The 14,628-nt window shown below is 50.3% G+C and overlaps 2 protein-coding genes across 6 annotated transcripts; one reads left to right on the plus strand and one right to left on the minus strand.

Moving 5' to 3' along the window:
• TMA7 (translation machinery associated 7 homolog) lies at positions 1-3,935 on the minus strand. Its single transcript, XM_025377582.1, has 3 exons — positions 3,750-3,935; positions 3,580-3,667; positions 1-371 (listed from the first exon to the last, which is right to left on the minus strand). Exons 1-3 carry the CDS (start codon positions 3,918-3,920, stop codon positions 337-339), a joined length of 294 nt encoding a protein of 97 aa, XP_025233367.1. The 5' UTR covers positions 3,921-3,935; the 3' UTR covers positions 1-336.
• On the plus strand, positions 3,752-13,127 carry CCDC51 (coiled-coil domain containing 51). 5 transcript variants are annotated; one of them, XM_025377578.1, is made up of 4 exons: positions 3,752-4,122; positions 10,157-10,476; positions 11,437-11,601; positions 12,131-13,127. In XM_025377578.1, exons 2-4 carry the CDS (start codon positions 10,165-10,167, stop codon positions 12,887-12,889), a joined length of 1,236 nt encoding a protein of 411 aa, XP_025233363.1. In that variant the 5' UTR covers positions 3,752-4,122; positions 10,157-10,164; the 3' UTR covers positions 12,890-13,127. The 5 variants fall into 5 exon arrangements, with proteins under 5 accessions (XP_025233363.1, XP_025233362.1, XP_025233366.1 ...); XM_025377577.1 differs by having other exon boundaries at positions 4,086-4,231; XM_025377581.1 differs by having other exon boundaries at positions 4,086-4,231; positions 10,278-10,476; positions 11,330-11,601.
• The last annotated feature ends 1,501 nt before the right edge of the window (positions 13,128-14,628 follow it).

A 14,628-nucleotide genomic window follows, 5' to 3' on the forward strand; every position in this document is an offset into this window, starting at 1 on the left:
TTTCAAACGAGTTGGTTTAATTTCAGGTGATACAAAGTTTAGGGTAGAACAAAGACCAAAGAGCAGACTCTGGCAAGGTTCTGAGCTGGTTTTACTTTAAATTCACAGTTATGGTAGGAATGACTTAGTGAAAACAACTAAAGAGATGATGAACCACTGTAAGTTTTTTTTTGTTTTGTTTTTTTTTTTTACAAAAGTTTATTCTTAAATGTACAACAGCTCCAAGACAACACTTAATTCCAGCTTTAGGTGGCAAAAGATGTTATGGCAGGGAATATAGACGTTTAAATAAGGATGAAATAAAGGGTCACCATCTCCTCAGGCACAAGGAACAGCTTACTTTTTGCCAGATTTCTTAATTCCACCTGTGGCTGCAAAAGAAAAATAGTCACAATTAGGGAAAAATATAGTTCTTACGGTAGAAGCCCCATGGACCTGCTGTGGACCTTAGTAAAGCCTGGCTTTTGTACTGGGCATTCGCTTTAACACAAGCATGGATAGCAGCTTCACTGATATTGTCTGTTCTAGGTAAAGGTAAAATGAGGATAAGATGGAGTTTACAAGCAGTGGCTGGCTGCGCACTGGTCTAGATCTACACTCCTGTATACTTCACAGATTGGCTTATTTAATCCTCATGCCCTATCAACCCATTTTACAGAAAAAGAAGTTCTTTTTTTTTTTGAGACAGAGTCTTGCTGTGTCGCCCAGGCTGGAGTGCAGTGGCACGATCTCGGCTCACTGCAACCCCCGCCTCCTGGGTTCAAGCAATTTTCCCGTCTCAGCCTCCCGAGCAGCTGGGACTACAAGCCCCAGCTAATTTTTGTAGTTTTAGTAGAGACGGGGCTTCACCATATTGGTCAGGCTGGTCTCGAACTCCTGACCTCAGGTGATCCGCCTGCCTCGGCCTCCCAGAATGCAGGGATTACAAGTGTGAGCCACCGAGCCCAGCCTTTTTTTTTGGGACAGAGTCTTGTTTTGTCACCTAGGCTGGACTACGGTGGTGCAATTTTGGCTCACTGCAGCCTCCACCTCCCGGGTTCAAGCGATTGTTTATGCATCAGCCTCCCGAGTAGCTGGGACTACAGGCACACGCCACCACATCCGGCTAATTTTGGTATTTTTAGTAGAGATGGGGTTTCACCATGTTGGCCAGGCAGGTCTTGAACTCCTGACCTCAAGTGGTCCACCCACCTCAGCTCCCAAAATGCTGGGATTACAGGCGTGAGCCACTGTGCCCAGCCAAAAAAGAAGTATTATTGTTAGGTGTTGTTCAAGGTATGTGACAAGCCAGGATTCCAACCTGAGTTGTCTGACTTCAAAGTCCACATTCTTAACTGCCACGTTACACTGCCTTCCATATTATGATCCTGGCACCTGGTATACTCTACTAATTTACAAATCATCATATATGTGGAACCCAGTAGGCGATTTAAGAAACAGTGTAGGATTGGGCCAGGCGCGGTGGCTCACGCCTGTAATCCCAGCACTTTAGGAGGCTGAGGCGGGCAGATCACAAGGTCAGGAGATCGAGACCATCCTGGCCAACATGGTGAAACCCTGTCTCTACTAAAAATACAAAAATTAGCCAGGAATGGCGGTGTGCACCTGTAATCCCAGCTACTCAGGAGGCTGAGGCAGGAGAATCACTTGAACCCAGGAGGCGGAGGTTGCAGTGAGCTGAGATCGCGCCACTGCACTCCAGCCTGGGTGACAGAGTGAGACTCCATCTTAAAAAAAAAAAAAAAAAAAAAAAGAAACAGTGTAGGGTTATATATGCCTAATACAGGAAAGAAGATCCAAAGGGGCCTGACAAAATAAACCTTAAAAAAAAAATATTAGATGATGCTCAATGACAAACAACTAGCATAGAGTTACACTAAGGACTGATCTTTTCCCTATACACAATCACAGATTAAAAGAGGGTGCAAGATACCTTTTTTTTTTTTTTTGAGATAGGATCTCACTCTGTCTCCCAGGCTGGAATACAGTGGCGTGATCCCAGCTCACTGCAGCCTGAACTCCTGTGCTCAAATAATCCTCTTACCTGTAACTCCTGTGCTTAAATGAGGCTGCCTCAGCCTTTTAAATAGCTGGGATTACAGGAAATGAGCCACCACCACCACGCTCAGCTAATTTTAAAATTTTTCTGTAGACAGGGTCTCCCTTTGATGCTGTGAACTCCTAGCCTTAAACAATCCTCCTGCTTAGGCCTCCCAAAGCACTAGGATTATGGTCGTCAGCCACTGTGCCTGGCCCCTTACACCATTCTGAAAAGGAATCTCAAGAACTAGAATCTCAGTGCTGGGTAGGTAAAGAATAATGGATCAAACCCACTGGGAGAGAGGTCTTGAGAAGCCCCGGATGACACTCCCACCATCCTTGTCTCCATCATGCCTAGTGTGGCTCACAGTGCTCAAATAGGGCATAAACAACTGTGGAGAAAATAATCACTAGTTGGAGGAATGTAAAATAATGCTTAAGATGCACATAAAGTACTAGAACTGCTGGGCCTGAAAAATCTTTTGAAATGTAATGAATTCCTCCTACATAAAAGATATAAAAAGGTGGAGGATTCAGTTAGAAAAGCATATGGAGCAACAGCACACTGAAGAGCCTGGACTTTATCTTTTAGTCTAGGCACACCCAGAAGTAGAAAGACTCAGAAAGCAAAAGCATAGAGATAATATGAGTACAAAAAAAAAAGGGTGGCCGGGCGCTTTGGCTCAGGTTTGTAATCCGAGCACTTTGGGAGGCCCAGGCGGGTGGATCACCTGAGGTCAGGAGTTGAGACCAGCTTGGCCAACATGGTGAAACTCCATCTCTAGAATAAATACGAAAAAAATTAGGCGCGGTGGTTCACGCCTGCAATCCCAGCATTTGGGAGGCCGAGGCGGGTGGATCACGAGGTCAGGAGTTCAAGACCAGCCTGGCCAAGATGGTGAAACCCTCTCTCTACTAAAAGTACAAAAATTAGCCGAACTCCGTCTCAAAAAAAAAAAAAAAAAAAAAAAAGAAAGAAAAATTAGCCAGACGTGGTGGCAGCCGCCTGTACGCCCAGCTACTTGGGAGGATGAGGTAGGAGAATCGCTTGAACCAAGAAGGCGGAGGCTGCAGTGAGCCGCGATCGCGCCGCTGCATTCCAACCTGGGAGACAGAGTGAGCCTCTGTCTCAAAAAAACAAAACAAAACAAAAAACACACAGAAAAACTTCGAAGTCAAGTAACGTTCAAACACTAAGGCGGCAGTAAAATACGAATTTGGGGCAAGAGATTGCGGAAGACACTGAGAAACTTAACTGTATGAATCTGCGTCTGAGGTAAATACATTTCAATGTTTCTGTTTCTGCATTCCCTAAGGAATGGAAGTCCAGACTGCCTGGGAGGCAGGAGACTTCGTTTCCAGCTCCCGGCCCTTACTGCTGCTGCAAATCCGAGACTGGCTAAAGACCATCCGCTACAGCGGACGTCGGAAAACGAGACCTCGCAGTTCAGTAGGCAGGAAAAAGGCATGTCCCCGCCCTCATCCCAACAGACGCTCATAGCGTTTGGCCAGCTTGAGCTACATTCAGCCCCCACTTACCCAAGGGCCCCTTCCCCGCGGCCTTCGCTTTTAGCTCCTCGAGTTTCTTCTGCTCCTCTTTTTGTTTCTGCTTGAAAGCCTTATCTTCCTGGGGAGAGGCAAAGGGGGTTCAACTCAGGCCTGTTTCCCAGGCCCCCCGCACCCGCCCGTGTCTCCGCGCCCGCCCTCACCTCGTCCATCTCCTTGGCCTGCTTCTTAGGCTGTTTCAGTGGCTTCTTCTTGCCACCTGTGGGCGACACGAACACGTTCGGCCTGCCCCTGCCGCCCGGTCCCCGCCCCGCCGTCCCCGCAGTCCTCACAGTCCTCACCGTAACGCAACACTTACCTTCGCGGCCGGACATCGCGCCTGCCTCCCCTTCCCCAGACCCTGCCAGCGGAAACGGCGCGTCTTCCCCCACCCTCTGTCGTAGACAGCGAGGCGGCCCCCCTGATTGGCTCCTAGTCAGGAAGTTGAACTCTCGCTACCGGATGCGGCGCTCCAGGGGCGGGGACTAACAGGTCAGAGGTCAACTGAGTGGCAGACGCTAGGTCCGGCAGCGCCAGGTAAGAGGAACTAGGGTCGTCCTGCCAGGATAGAATCCGGAACCGTAGGAGGGGTACTTAATCGGAAGGCCCCCCAGGCCTGTGGCCGTGCGCGGGAAGAGCACTTCAGGTACACAGCAGGGCATGTGCATGTGCAAAGGCCTTGAAGCTCGGCGCGTTCCTGGAACCGAGGAAAGCACAGCTTGGGTGGAGGTAGAGTAGGCTGGGAGATGGCAGAAGTGGGAGGGAGTTATATCACATGGTCCTATAGCTTTGAAAACCCCTGTAAGGAGTTTGTTTTATAATATAGTCAGGGGTGCAGCAGTTTGCGAATTCTGTTTATTCATCTGTGAAAATGGTCTAAAAAATTTATTTTGGTCATGGCCATACAACTCTGTGAATATGCTAAAACCACTGAATTGTACACATTGCGTGAATTATATGGTATGCAAGTTATTGCGTGAATTATATGGTATGCAAGTTATATATCAGTAAAGCTTTTTTTTCCCCCCCGAGATGGAGCCTTGCTCTTGTCGCCCAGGCTGGAGTGCAATGGCACGATCTTGGCTCACTTCAACCTCTGCTTCTTGGGTTCAAGCGATTCTCCTGTCTCAGCCTCCCCAGTAGCTGGGATTACAGGTGCCTACCACCATGCCCGGAAAATTTTTGTATTTTTAGTAGAGACGGGGTTTCGCCTCCCCAGTAGCTGGGATTACAGATGCCTGCCACCATGCCTGGAAAATTTGTGGTAGAGACGGGGTTTCGCCATATTGGTCAGGCTGGTCTCGAACTCCTGACCTCATGATCCTCCCGCCTCAGCCTCCCAAAGTGTTAGGATTACAGGCGTGAGCCACCGCGCCTGGCCAAAGCTCTTAATTTTTTAAGTAACAGTGCTGAGTGCTGGGATGCTACAGTGTCCAAAGATTAGGCAGATGAATACATTTTTTGCTGGGTATGTACTATATGTAGGTACCAAGCTGAAATTCTAGTGAGTGAGACAGACTATAACCAAAGCAAATAAATGAGATACATATTGTAGGTCATGTGATAGGTGCATGGAAAAAATAAAGTGTAGACAGTGGGTCAGGAGTGCTAGGGTGGGAGTGGGATCGCCATATCTGATAGGGTGTGTGTAGACCTCCCAAGGGGCTACTAGTTGAGCAGGACTTGAAGAAGGTGAGGGAGCAAGCAGCACTGATAGCAGCTGTCATGAAGGCCCTGAGCTGGGGACAACCTGGTGCGCTCCAGCAACTTCAAGAAGATCCATGTGCTTGGAGTGGAGTGAGGAAAGGGAGACTAGTGGGAGATGAGGTCAGAGGAATGAGAGCCAGTGGGTAGGTTCCCTGTAGGCCATGGAAAAGACAGGCTTTTACCTTGAGAGAAGTGGGGAACCGTTGTAGGGGTTGAGCAGAGAGACATGGTCCCACCTGTGTTTGGAAAGGAACATTGACTCTGCTGACAATAAATTGCAGTGACTGGAATAGAGGCAGGGTGACGTCTGTCAGGAGGTTCTTGGGATAGTCCAGGCTAGAGATGTGATGTGGGTCATTGGGACCATTTGGTAGCAGCGGCAGAGGTGAGAAGAGGAGGGATCCTGGATTTGGAAAGCCAGTGGCATTTGCTGATAGATGGATGTGAGGTGGGAGAGAAATGAGGAATCAGGGGTGATGCGAGGTTGTTGGTCTGAATACTTGAACCTGGTATTGCTGTCATCCATGTTGGAGAAGGCTATGGGAAAAACAGGTTTGGGAGGGGAAGATGAGATCTCCATTAGATTTTCAGGCAGACGGTCCGGGCGTGGTGACTCCTGCCTGTAATCCCAGCACTTTGGGAGGCTGAGGTGGGTGGATCACGAGGTCAGGGATTCGAGACCAGCCTGACCAACATGGTGAAATGAAGGGGTGGCCTGCCCCTCCACACCTGTGGGTGTTTCTCGTAAGGTGGAACGAGAGACTTGAGAAAAGAAATAAGACACAGAGACAAGTATAGAGAAAGAAAAGCGGGGCCCAGGGGACCGGCGCTCAGCTTACAGAGGACCCACGCCTGCACCAGTCTCTGAGTTCCCTTAGTATTTATTGATAATTATCTTTACCATCTTAAAGACAGGGGAGTGGCAGGACAATAGGATCATTTTTAGGGAGGAAATTAGCAGTAAGACATAAGAACAAAAACCTCTGTGATATGAATAAGTTCAAAGGAAAATCCTGTGCCTTGAGATAAACCTTTTAGCAACATTGTTTCATCCTATCACATGGGGATAAACCTTGGACAATACCTAGCTTTCCTAGGCAGAGGTCCCTGCGACCTTTGGCCATGTACGTGTCCCTGGGTAGTTGAAATTAAGAGAATGGTGATAACTTTTAACCAGCAAGCTACCTTCAGGCATTTGTTTAACAAAGACACATCCTGCACAGCCCAAAATCCATTAAACCTTGAGTCACCGCAACACATGTCTCTTGCAAGGACAAGGTTGGGGGTAGGGTCACAGATTAACAGCATCTCAAATACAGAACAAAATGGAGTCTCTTATGTCTACTTCTTTCCATATAGACACAGTAACAGGCTGATCTCTTTCTTTTCCCCACAGTGAAACCCCGTCTCTACTAAAAATATAAAAATTAGCTGGGCATGGTGGGGTGCCTGTAATCCCAGCTACTCAGGGGGCTGAGGCAGGAGAATTGCTTGAACCCGGGAGGTGGAGGTTGCAGTGAGCCGAGATTGCGCCACTGCACTCCAGCCTGGGTGACAGAGAAAGACTCCGTCTCAAAAAAAAAAAAAAAAAAAAAAAAGATTTTCAGGCAGAGATACAGGTTGGGAAGTTTGATAAATGAGCCAAGAACCCTGTGGAGAGAGGTATGGGCTGGAGGAGTCAAGAGTATAATTTTTTTTTTTTTAAAAAACAACTTTATTGATGTATAACTTGCATACCATACAATTCATGCAATGTGTGCAATTCAGTGGTTTTATTATATTCACAGAGTTGTATGGCCTTCACCGAAATAAATTTTTTAGACCATTTTCATAGATGATTTTTAAAACCACAGGACTGGATAAGAGAGGAGTCTGAGTGCTGAGCGCTGGGGTGCTGCATATTCCAGAGGTTAGGCAGATGAGTGGGCACTGGAAACCAAGTGAAACGGCATGTGAAGGAGGAGGGGGTGAAGGCCAGATCAGAGGGAGCTGGATGGAATCAGAGAAGAGGAACAGAAACAGTGAATTCAGGCAGTCTGTCAAGGAGTTTGGTTATAAAGGGAACCAGAGAAATGGGGCAGTTGCTGGTGGGGGTGTCAGATCAATTACTGAGCAGTGTCTCAGGAAGAGAGAGGATTTGGGCCCTGGGGCACAGGTTGGTCTTCCCTAGAAGCATGGGTTTTTTTATCCTGAGGATCAAGAGAGGAGGTGGAAATGGGGCAGTTACTGGTGATTGGGAGTTTGTGGAAGTTCTCTTCCAACTTTTTATTATTTTCTTGGTGGAAAATGAAGCAAGCAGACTATCAGGCTGGAAGTGAAGATGAGGAACATGATAGAGGCTTGAGGAAGGGGCAGTTGGTAGGAGACAGCCATCTACATAGATGGGAGAATGGATCTGAAGGGGCAGGATTCTGAACTTGACCCTCAGGGCCCTGCTTCACCTGTCCAGCTTCTCCATCCATTCATCTCTGCTTTTGCTTTCCAGTTGCACTGACTGCCTTTCAGGTTTTGAGCAACCTCAAGCACTTTCCACCTTTTCTCTTTGCCAGGAACATTCTTCCCCTTGGTGGTTGGGGGGCCTGTGAAACATCTAAGTGGTGACATCCTGGGGGCTGAGAAATGGGGCCTGGGGTTGGGGGCTGGTGGGGTGGTGGAGAGGCTGAGGGGAGGGACTGGAGTGGAGAAACAACTTGGGGATTATTGCCACATTCCCTTATGAAGTCTCTGTTGTCACCCAGCTTAGGTTCTAGTGAGAGAATAGGCAACACATAAGGAAATGTGTCCATCAGGAGAAAAATAAAGCAGAGAAGCTAGCTGGGGAGGGAGTGGTCAAGGAAGCCTTACTGAGAGGTGATATTTGGGCAAAGATGAAGATGTCAGGGTGAGCTGAGTGGACTTGTGAAGGAAGAGTCATCCAGCTGGAGGAGGTGGCAGAGCACAGAGCAGCACAGTGGCTGGAGCAGAGTGTGGCAGTAGAAGGAAGAGGATGAGGGCTGAGAGGTCTCAGGGCTTCTTGGCCACCGCCAGGTGAAATGGGAGCTTTTGGGGGATTTTGATCAGAGGAATGTAATCTGATTTTTGTGTTACGGAGCCCTGGACTGCCATATGCAGAACGTGGGGGTGGGGGAGGGGAGGGAAGAAAGCGAAGATTGCACAAGAGACAGTAGAGTAGTTGTCATCTCTGCCAGGAATGGGTGACCTTCCTGGGGTCTAAAAGTGGGCAGCTAGTAGAGGCGGTGCTGGGAAAGGAGGCTGAGAAGGTTGGAGGAAGCCAAGAGGGGCAGTGATGTTGGGAAGAGAGGGTGTTGAAAAGTGGTGCCAGCCATGGTGGACACTGCATGCTTTGTTTGATGAAGGATACACCTGCAGGGGTGTTATAGAGTCCCAGCCTGTGCGTTGTGGGTGCTGGCCTTGAGGCCTGGGAGTCTGACTGGCTGCTGGGGCCTGGATGGTATGCACCCTCATGGCCATGGAACCCAGCCTTATGAAGGGGGCCCAGGGGTTTGGATGTGGCACGAGCTTGGGACCACTGTCACAGTGATGTTCCCTTCTGCGGCTCTCAGCTCAGGCCCACTTTGCCCAGAAGACATGTTTCTACCCTACCAGCTGTGTTTTCAAAGCCCCTGAGCTTCTCCAAAGACAGCTCTTAGCACAGCATGATGGAGAGGAGGCTAGGGTGCTGTGGGGGGCCTCTGTCTCACATCACCTTCCATCAGGAAGCCCCTTTCTATTCTGTATCTGGAGCTCCTTCAGTTTCTTCCTGTCTGCAGCTCCCTCTGCTTTTCTCTCTCTGGCCTCGTCTGTTGGCCACCAGGTGTCGCTCTCACAGCCAGGATCAGCGCTTAGGGACTTTGAGGTGTGGTTTGGCCAGAGGAGGGTACTGTTGGCTCAGCTTTTTCTGAGAAAACGGGTCACCTGGCCACCTCTTTGTGGTCCTCAGAGTCACTGGCACTCTTGGGCTCAGGTGAGGCCTGATTCTGGATAACAGGAGACTCCCTGCTGTTCAGGTAATGAGAAGCAGGCCCAAATATCAAAGCAAGATGGAAGAGGGAAAGATGAGAGAAACCTAAGCCGTTGAGCAATGGCAGGTTGGAGAGGAAAGAGAAAGTTTATGGAAGTCAAGAAGTGTGAGACTGAGAGTTGGTGGCCTAGAAAGTCTGGGGGCGAAGACGGATGGCGTGAACCTAAGAAAAGTCCTCTGTGGCAAAAACAGTTTTGTTTTGTTTTGCCCTTGGAATTGTCTTAGAGGAGAGCTAAGAGTTTTCTGTCTTGGGTCACAAATGGCCTGTGTCCTTAGGCCCTTGCACAGAATTGAAACTCTGCTTCCCTTGTGCTGAGGCAGTCCTTAGAGAGTCTGGGGAGTTGGTTTTGAGGCTGTTTAACAGAAATGATCCTGGATCTTAGTCTTCCTGAATTCCCCTGAGTTCTACAACATTGCAGGGAGTATTTATGCATCTTTGTGGGGCTTTGTCAGCATGTATACAACTCTGGTTTCAAAACTGTCTTTGATATCAGAAACCTGGACATCAGGATTCTCATTCAAGTCACAGCAGAGAGACCTGGGGGATGTAGGGAAGTGGGTAGCAGGGAAGGGTCCGCTTTGTGTGGCATGGTGGCAGGCACTGGAAGGAATGGTATCCTAGAGGCTCTTCCCCAACTGCGTTCCATTGCCCAAGAGCACCCAGGGGAGAGCCTGACCATCCTCTTGCCACAGGGGCCGCAGTCTCTGGGCCCAACAGGGTGGTGCTCAGTTTAGATGATTTTAGTGGGATTTGTCTGTTCAGAACTGTCCCTAGGCCTCAGAACGGACTTATGTCCAGCCTTTCTCAGCTGTGAGCTGACCTGTCTGGCGTCCCCCTCACAGATCTCCTGATGGCGGGGCGCAGCCCTGGGTTTGCCACGCAGCACATCGTGGGTGTGCCCCGCATACTGGTCCGGAGGGGCCTCCTTGGAAGGGACCTCTTTATGACCAGGACTCTCTGCAGCCCAGGCCCAAGCCAACCCAGAGAGAAAAGACCTGAGGAAGTGGCCCTCGGGCTGCATCACCGCCTCCCAGCACTGGGAAGAGCCCTGGGGCACAGCATTCAGCAACGAGCGACCTCCACAGCCAAGACTTGGTGGGATAGATATGAAGAGTTTGTTGGACTCAATGAGGTTCGAGAGGCCCAGGGAAAGGTGACAGAGGTGAGGAGGGGAGCTGGGGTGGCTGGCCCTGCCCTTTGACTTGGGAAATGTGCCAAACCAGTCACGTGGTGCTGGGTAGCCACATCCAGACTTGTGTTTGGCCTCATTTCTCATGTGGAAACCTGGGCTTGATGCTTCTGGGGTGAAGGTCTCCATGTAACTGTGCCACCTACTTTCTCTAAAAACAGTTACTGTGTACTAATAAGTCCCTGGCCACTAACATCCAGTCTGTGAGGCCAGCAAATACTTCCTTTGTGGACTGTTTGGGGATTGATGGTGAAAGTTACCTGGGGCTTGCTGCAGTACTGTTACTGTGTGTAATTACAACATCTTTTGCGAAGGTAGAGGGCAGTAGGAAATGTCACACTGTGAGTGGAAAGAGCGAGCTGTGGTTGTCAAGTCCTTTGTGGTGGCAGAAAAGCATTCTGTCATCTTTGTTCCCACTCCTGCTTAGGCATGGAGTAGTGTAGCAAGGTGGGAAGAACCTGGGGTTCATCGGGGGCTTTGAGACAAACAGTGCCATTTATTTCCTTGGAGATTTTGAGCTTGGCTGAGCTGGTGTTTCCAGGTCTATAAACTGTAGGCTGCAGCAGTGCCTTTCATGGCATTGTTATGAGGCATATATAAGGCAACACACGGGAAACAGCCTACCAACACAAGCCTACCAACACAGGTTTGATGGACACAAATTGTGTGCATTGTTAGCTGTTTTCAAGTTTTTTCAGGGGCATGTTATTTCTGCTTGAATGGCTGAATCTCGTGATTCTGATGGGTGTGGCCCAAGGCTGCACTTTGAACACCACTGGGTGAGCCAGGATTAGTGTCTAAGGAATTCCGTTTCCACCCTTTGCAGCTCACACCCCAGTGACCTCTTCTTAGCCACAGCCTCGCTGGGAATGCAGCTGAGCCTGTGTGGGTGTGGAGAGAAGGTGCAGATGGCCTCCGGTTTTCTCTTTGCAGGCTGAGAAAGTGTTCATGGTGGCTCGAGGGCTTGTCCGAGAGGCTCGGGAGGACTTGGAAGTTCACCAGGCCAAGCTGAAGGAGGTGAGGGACCGCTTGGACCGTGTATCCAGGGAGGACAGTCAGTACTTGGAACTGGCTACTCTCGAGCACAGGATGCTGCAGGTAGGCACCTCAGGAGGCAATCCTTTCACACCTGGACAGTGACCCTAGCCTGGCAGATCATGGAGGGGCCAGGTGGGAACCCTGACTGGTCCTTAATCAGAGGCCTGGTACAGAGGTGAACCAGAAGCTCCTATGGAGGGACAGAACCCCAAGCTTCCAGAGCCTGTCCATCTACTTTCTTCTGGAGTACAGGGGCCAACTGTCAGAGCAGTGTAGCCTGGGACCCAGAATGCTGAGGAAGGAGAACCATGGAGGGGCTGGCCCAGGAAGTGCTGGACACTTCCCTTCGTGTAGACATAAGTACACCTCTGGTCAAACCCAGGACTGCTCAGGTGGGACGATCATGTAACTCACTTTGCTCATTCCCAATTTCTGACCCAGCCGGGTTCGTGCTACCTTTATTCATTCAGCAGGGGTCTATGGAACATGTACTCTGCCAGGCACAAGGTAGTGAGCCATCTGTTGGTGGCTGTAGCTGCAGGGCCACCTTGTCCCCATGTAACCCAGTAACATGGCTTTGCTTCTGCAGGAGGAGAAGAGACTTCGCACAGCCTATCTGCGTGCAGAAGACTCTGAGCGCGAGAAATTCTCCCTCTTCTCTGCAGCTGTGCGGGAAAGTCATGAGAAGGAGCGCACAAGGGCGGAGAGGACCAAGAACTGGTCCCTCATTGGCTCAGTCCTGGGGGCCCTGATTGGTGTGGCTGGCTCCACCTATGTGAACCGTGTCCGGCTACAGGAGCTGAAGGCCTTACTCCTGGAGGCACAGAAGGGGCCTGTGAGTCTCCAGGAGGCCATTCGAGAACAGGCGTCTAGCTACTCCCTCCAGCAGAGAGACCTCCACAATCTCATGGTGGACTTGAGAGGCCTGGTACATGCTGTTGGGCCGGGGCAGGGCTCTGGGTCACAGGCAGGTACTCCCCCTACCAGAGACAGAGATGTAGACGTCCTTTCAGCTGCCTTGAAAGAGCAGCTCAGTCATTCCAGGCAAGTCCATTCATGTCTAGAAGGCTTACGAGAGCAGCTTGATGGCCTAGAAAAGACTTGTAGCCAAATGGCTGGGGTGGTTCAGCTTGTAAAGGCTGCAGCACACCCAGGCCTGGCGGAACCAGCAGACGGGGCTATGCCCAGCTCCTTGCTAGAGCAGGGGAGTATGATCTTGGCACTGTCGGACACGGAGCAGAGACTAGAAGCCCAAGTCAACAGGAACACCATCTACAGCACCCTGGTCACCTGTGTGACATTTGTGGCCACACTACCTGTGCTCTACATGCTATTCAGAGCCAGCTAACCCCTGGCCCCTCCTCCAGAGGGTCTGAGGCAATAGCTGTAAATGTGGATTTAGTTAGAGACTTGTAGCAATGAAGTGAGCCTTTGGGGGTGTGTATAACCTCAATCTGAAGGAGCAGCATCTGTGTCACTCACCAGCAGGCACACTTCACTTTGCAGACAAGGTTCATTTACATTAATTATCAAAACTTTGTGCTAATGTCCAATTAAAATATCCTGAGTTTTATTATTTAAAACAATCAGACTGAGTTTTTTTCATTGAGAATCAAGATCCAAGACTTGAAGGTTGGGCCTGGAGTTGGGGTAGTCACCCCCTTTAGTTCCTCTCTCATCTCCTGTCTGTCCTCTTTTCTGAACTGTTATGGATGCACTCCTGAGGCCTAGATTTTCATTTTGAATTTCCTGGCCTGCCCTCCACTTACCTGACTGTCCGATGTCAGATGGCCTGGGAGTTCCAGCGAGTGGAACCTAGCCAGCTGCCTACTCATTGGTGACCACGGTTACTTCCCATCTCCTGGATCACTTTCTCTACCATGTGGGGGAGAACTTCCTGGTTCTAGTACTGGAGGAGTGATCAGAGGAAAGCAGGGAAGAAAGACTGGGGGAATGGTTGATAAATGTTGCTGGGGACATAAGTATAGGAATTGATGGCCAATCTGGATCCCTGGTATAGAGAGTGCTTTGGGCAGCACTGGTGTGCCACTGGGGCTGGGTGCACCTCCACACAGCCCGGGGAAATCTTCCACAGGCATAGGCAGAGCTCAGGACACCAGGAGTGTGCATGGAGAGGCAGTGATAGGGAAGAGGGGGTCTCCCACAGGTGGGAGGTGCAGTGGGGGCATGTGTATGATCTCTTTTCAGAGGGGAACAGTGACCCATGACCTCCTGGACTAAATGGCCATGGGTGGCCTTGTGTGCCCTGAGTAAACAGGAGCTTTGGGCTGGTATTCAGTCCTGGTGTTGGAGTATTGGAAGTCAGGCACGTTCCAGAGAACCCACTCCCCTTTGAGAGTGCAGGGTAGCTGTATGCAGGGGCTGCAGGTGGGGGCTTGTTCACTGGTGTCTATGCAGAGCTGTCAGAGCCTGTGGAGCCAGGAGTGTTTCCCATAAGGCATACTTTCTTCTTGGAGCCTGTGTTCAGTCTTGGGCAGTGAGTATGGCCCAAATGCCCCCCACCTCAGGTTCTCAGCACCTGGTCCCTTAGTCATCTATCCTTGGCGAGTAATGGCTCCCCAGAATGGCATGGGATGGAAAGACCCTGCGCTTAGAGTGTTCACATTCCTCATAGGGCAGTAGGTATCGTATCTGTGTACAGATGAAGGGGGTTGTGGGGTTTGGAAGACCCAGTTTCCTCTGAGGTGAGATAGGTCCTGAAGGGTGTGTGCTTGGATGAATGGATTTGGGGAGGGAGGGATTCTGTGCATGTGAAGGGGGCTCCTGCGAGCTACATAGGCAGGAAAGCCAAAGTGGGTGAGGGACTGGGGCAGACTGTCCTGGCTGGGGTGGTGATGAGTGTGGGGGAGTTGCGCAGCATGAAGTCAGAGGCCCGGGGTACCAGTTGGCAGTCTGAGGTGAGAGGCTAAGGGTGAGGGATCCAGGGAGGGATTGCTATGCTGCTGCAGAAAAGGTGCTAAGCACCTGGACTCAGATGCTGGAAGTGGGAGTGGAGGAAAAGGGGTGACCTGACGGGAGACCCTTGATAGCTGGCGGGAGGTGGGAAGAGGGTGTCTGTAGCTCTAG

The sequence above is a fragment of the Theropithecus gelada genome, chromosome 2 (assembly GCF_003255815.1).
Source record: "Theropithecus gelada isolate Dixy chromosome 2, Tgel_1.0, whole genome shotgun sequence".
Classification (NCBI taxonomy): Eukaryota; Metazoa; Chordata; class Mammalia; order Primates; family Cercopithecidae; genus Theropithecus; species Theropithecus gelada.

Excerpts from the sequence above, each read along its gene's own strand:
- TMA7 (XM_025377582.1), bottom strand. The coding sequence starts at position 3,920 with ATGTCCGGCCGCGAAGGTAAGTGTTGCGTTACGGTGAGGACTGTGAGG. Across the intron at positions 3,668-3,749 it reads AGGCCAAGGAGATGGACGAG|GAAGATAAGGCTTTCAAGCA; the intron begins GTGAGGGCGGGC and ends GCCTCTCCCCAG. Across the intron at positions 372-3,579 it reads CGCGGGGAAGGGGCCCTTGG|CCACAGGTGGAATTAAGAAA; the intron begins GTAAGTGGGGGC and ends TTTCTTTTGCAG.
- CCDC51 (XM_025377578.1), top strand. The coding sequence starts at position 10,165 with ATGGCGGGGCGCAGCCCTGGGTTTGCCACGCAGCACATCGTGGGTGTG. Across the intron at positions 10,477-11,436 it reads CCCAGGGAAAGGTGACAGAG|GCTGAGAAAGTGTTCATGGT; the intron begins GTGAGGAGGGGA and ends TTCTCTTTGCAG. Across the intron at positions 11,602-12,130 it reads TCGAGCACAGGATGCTGCAG|GAGGAGAAGAGACTTCGCAC; the intron begins GTAGGCACCTCA and ends TTGCTTCTGCAG.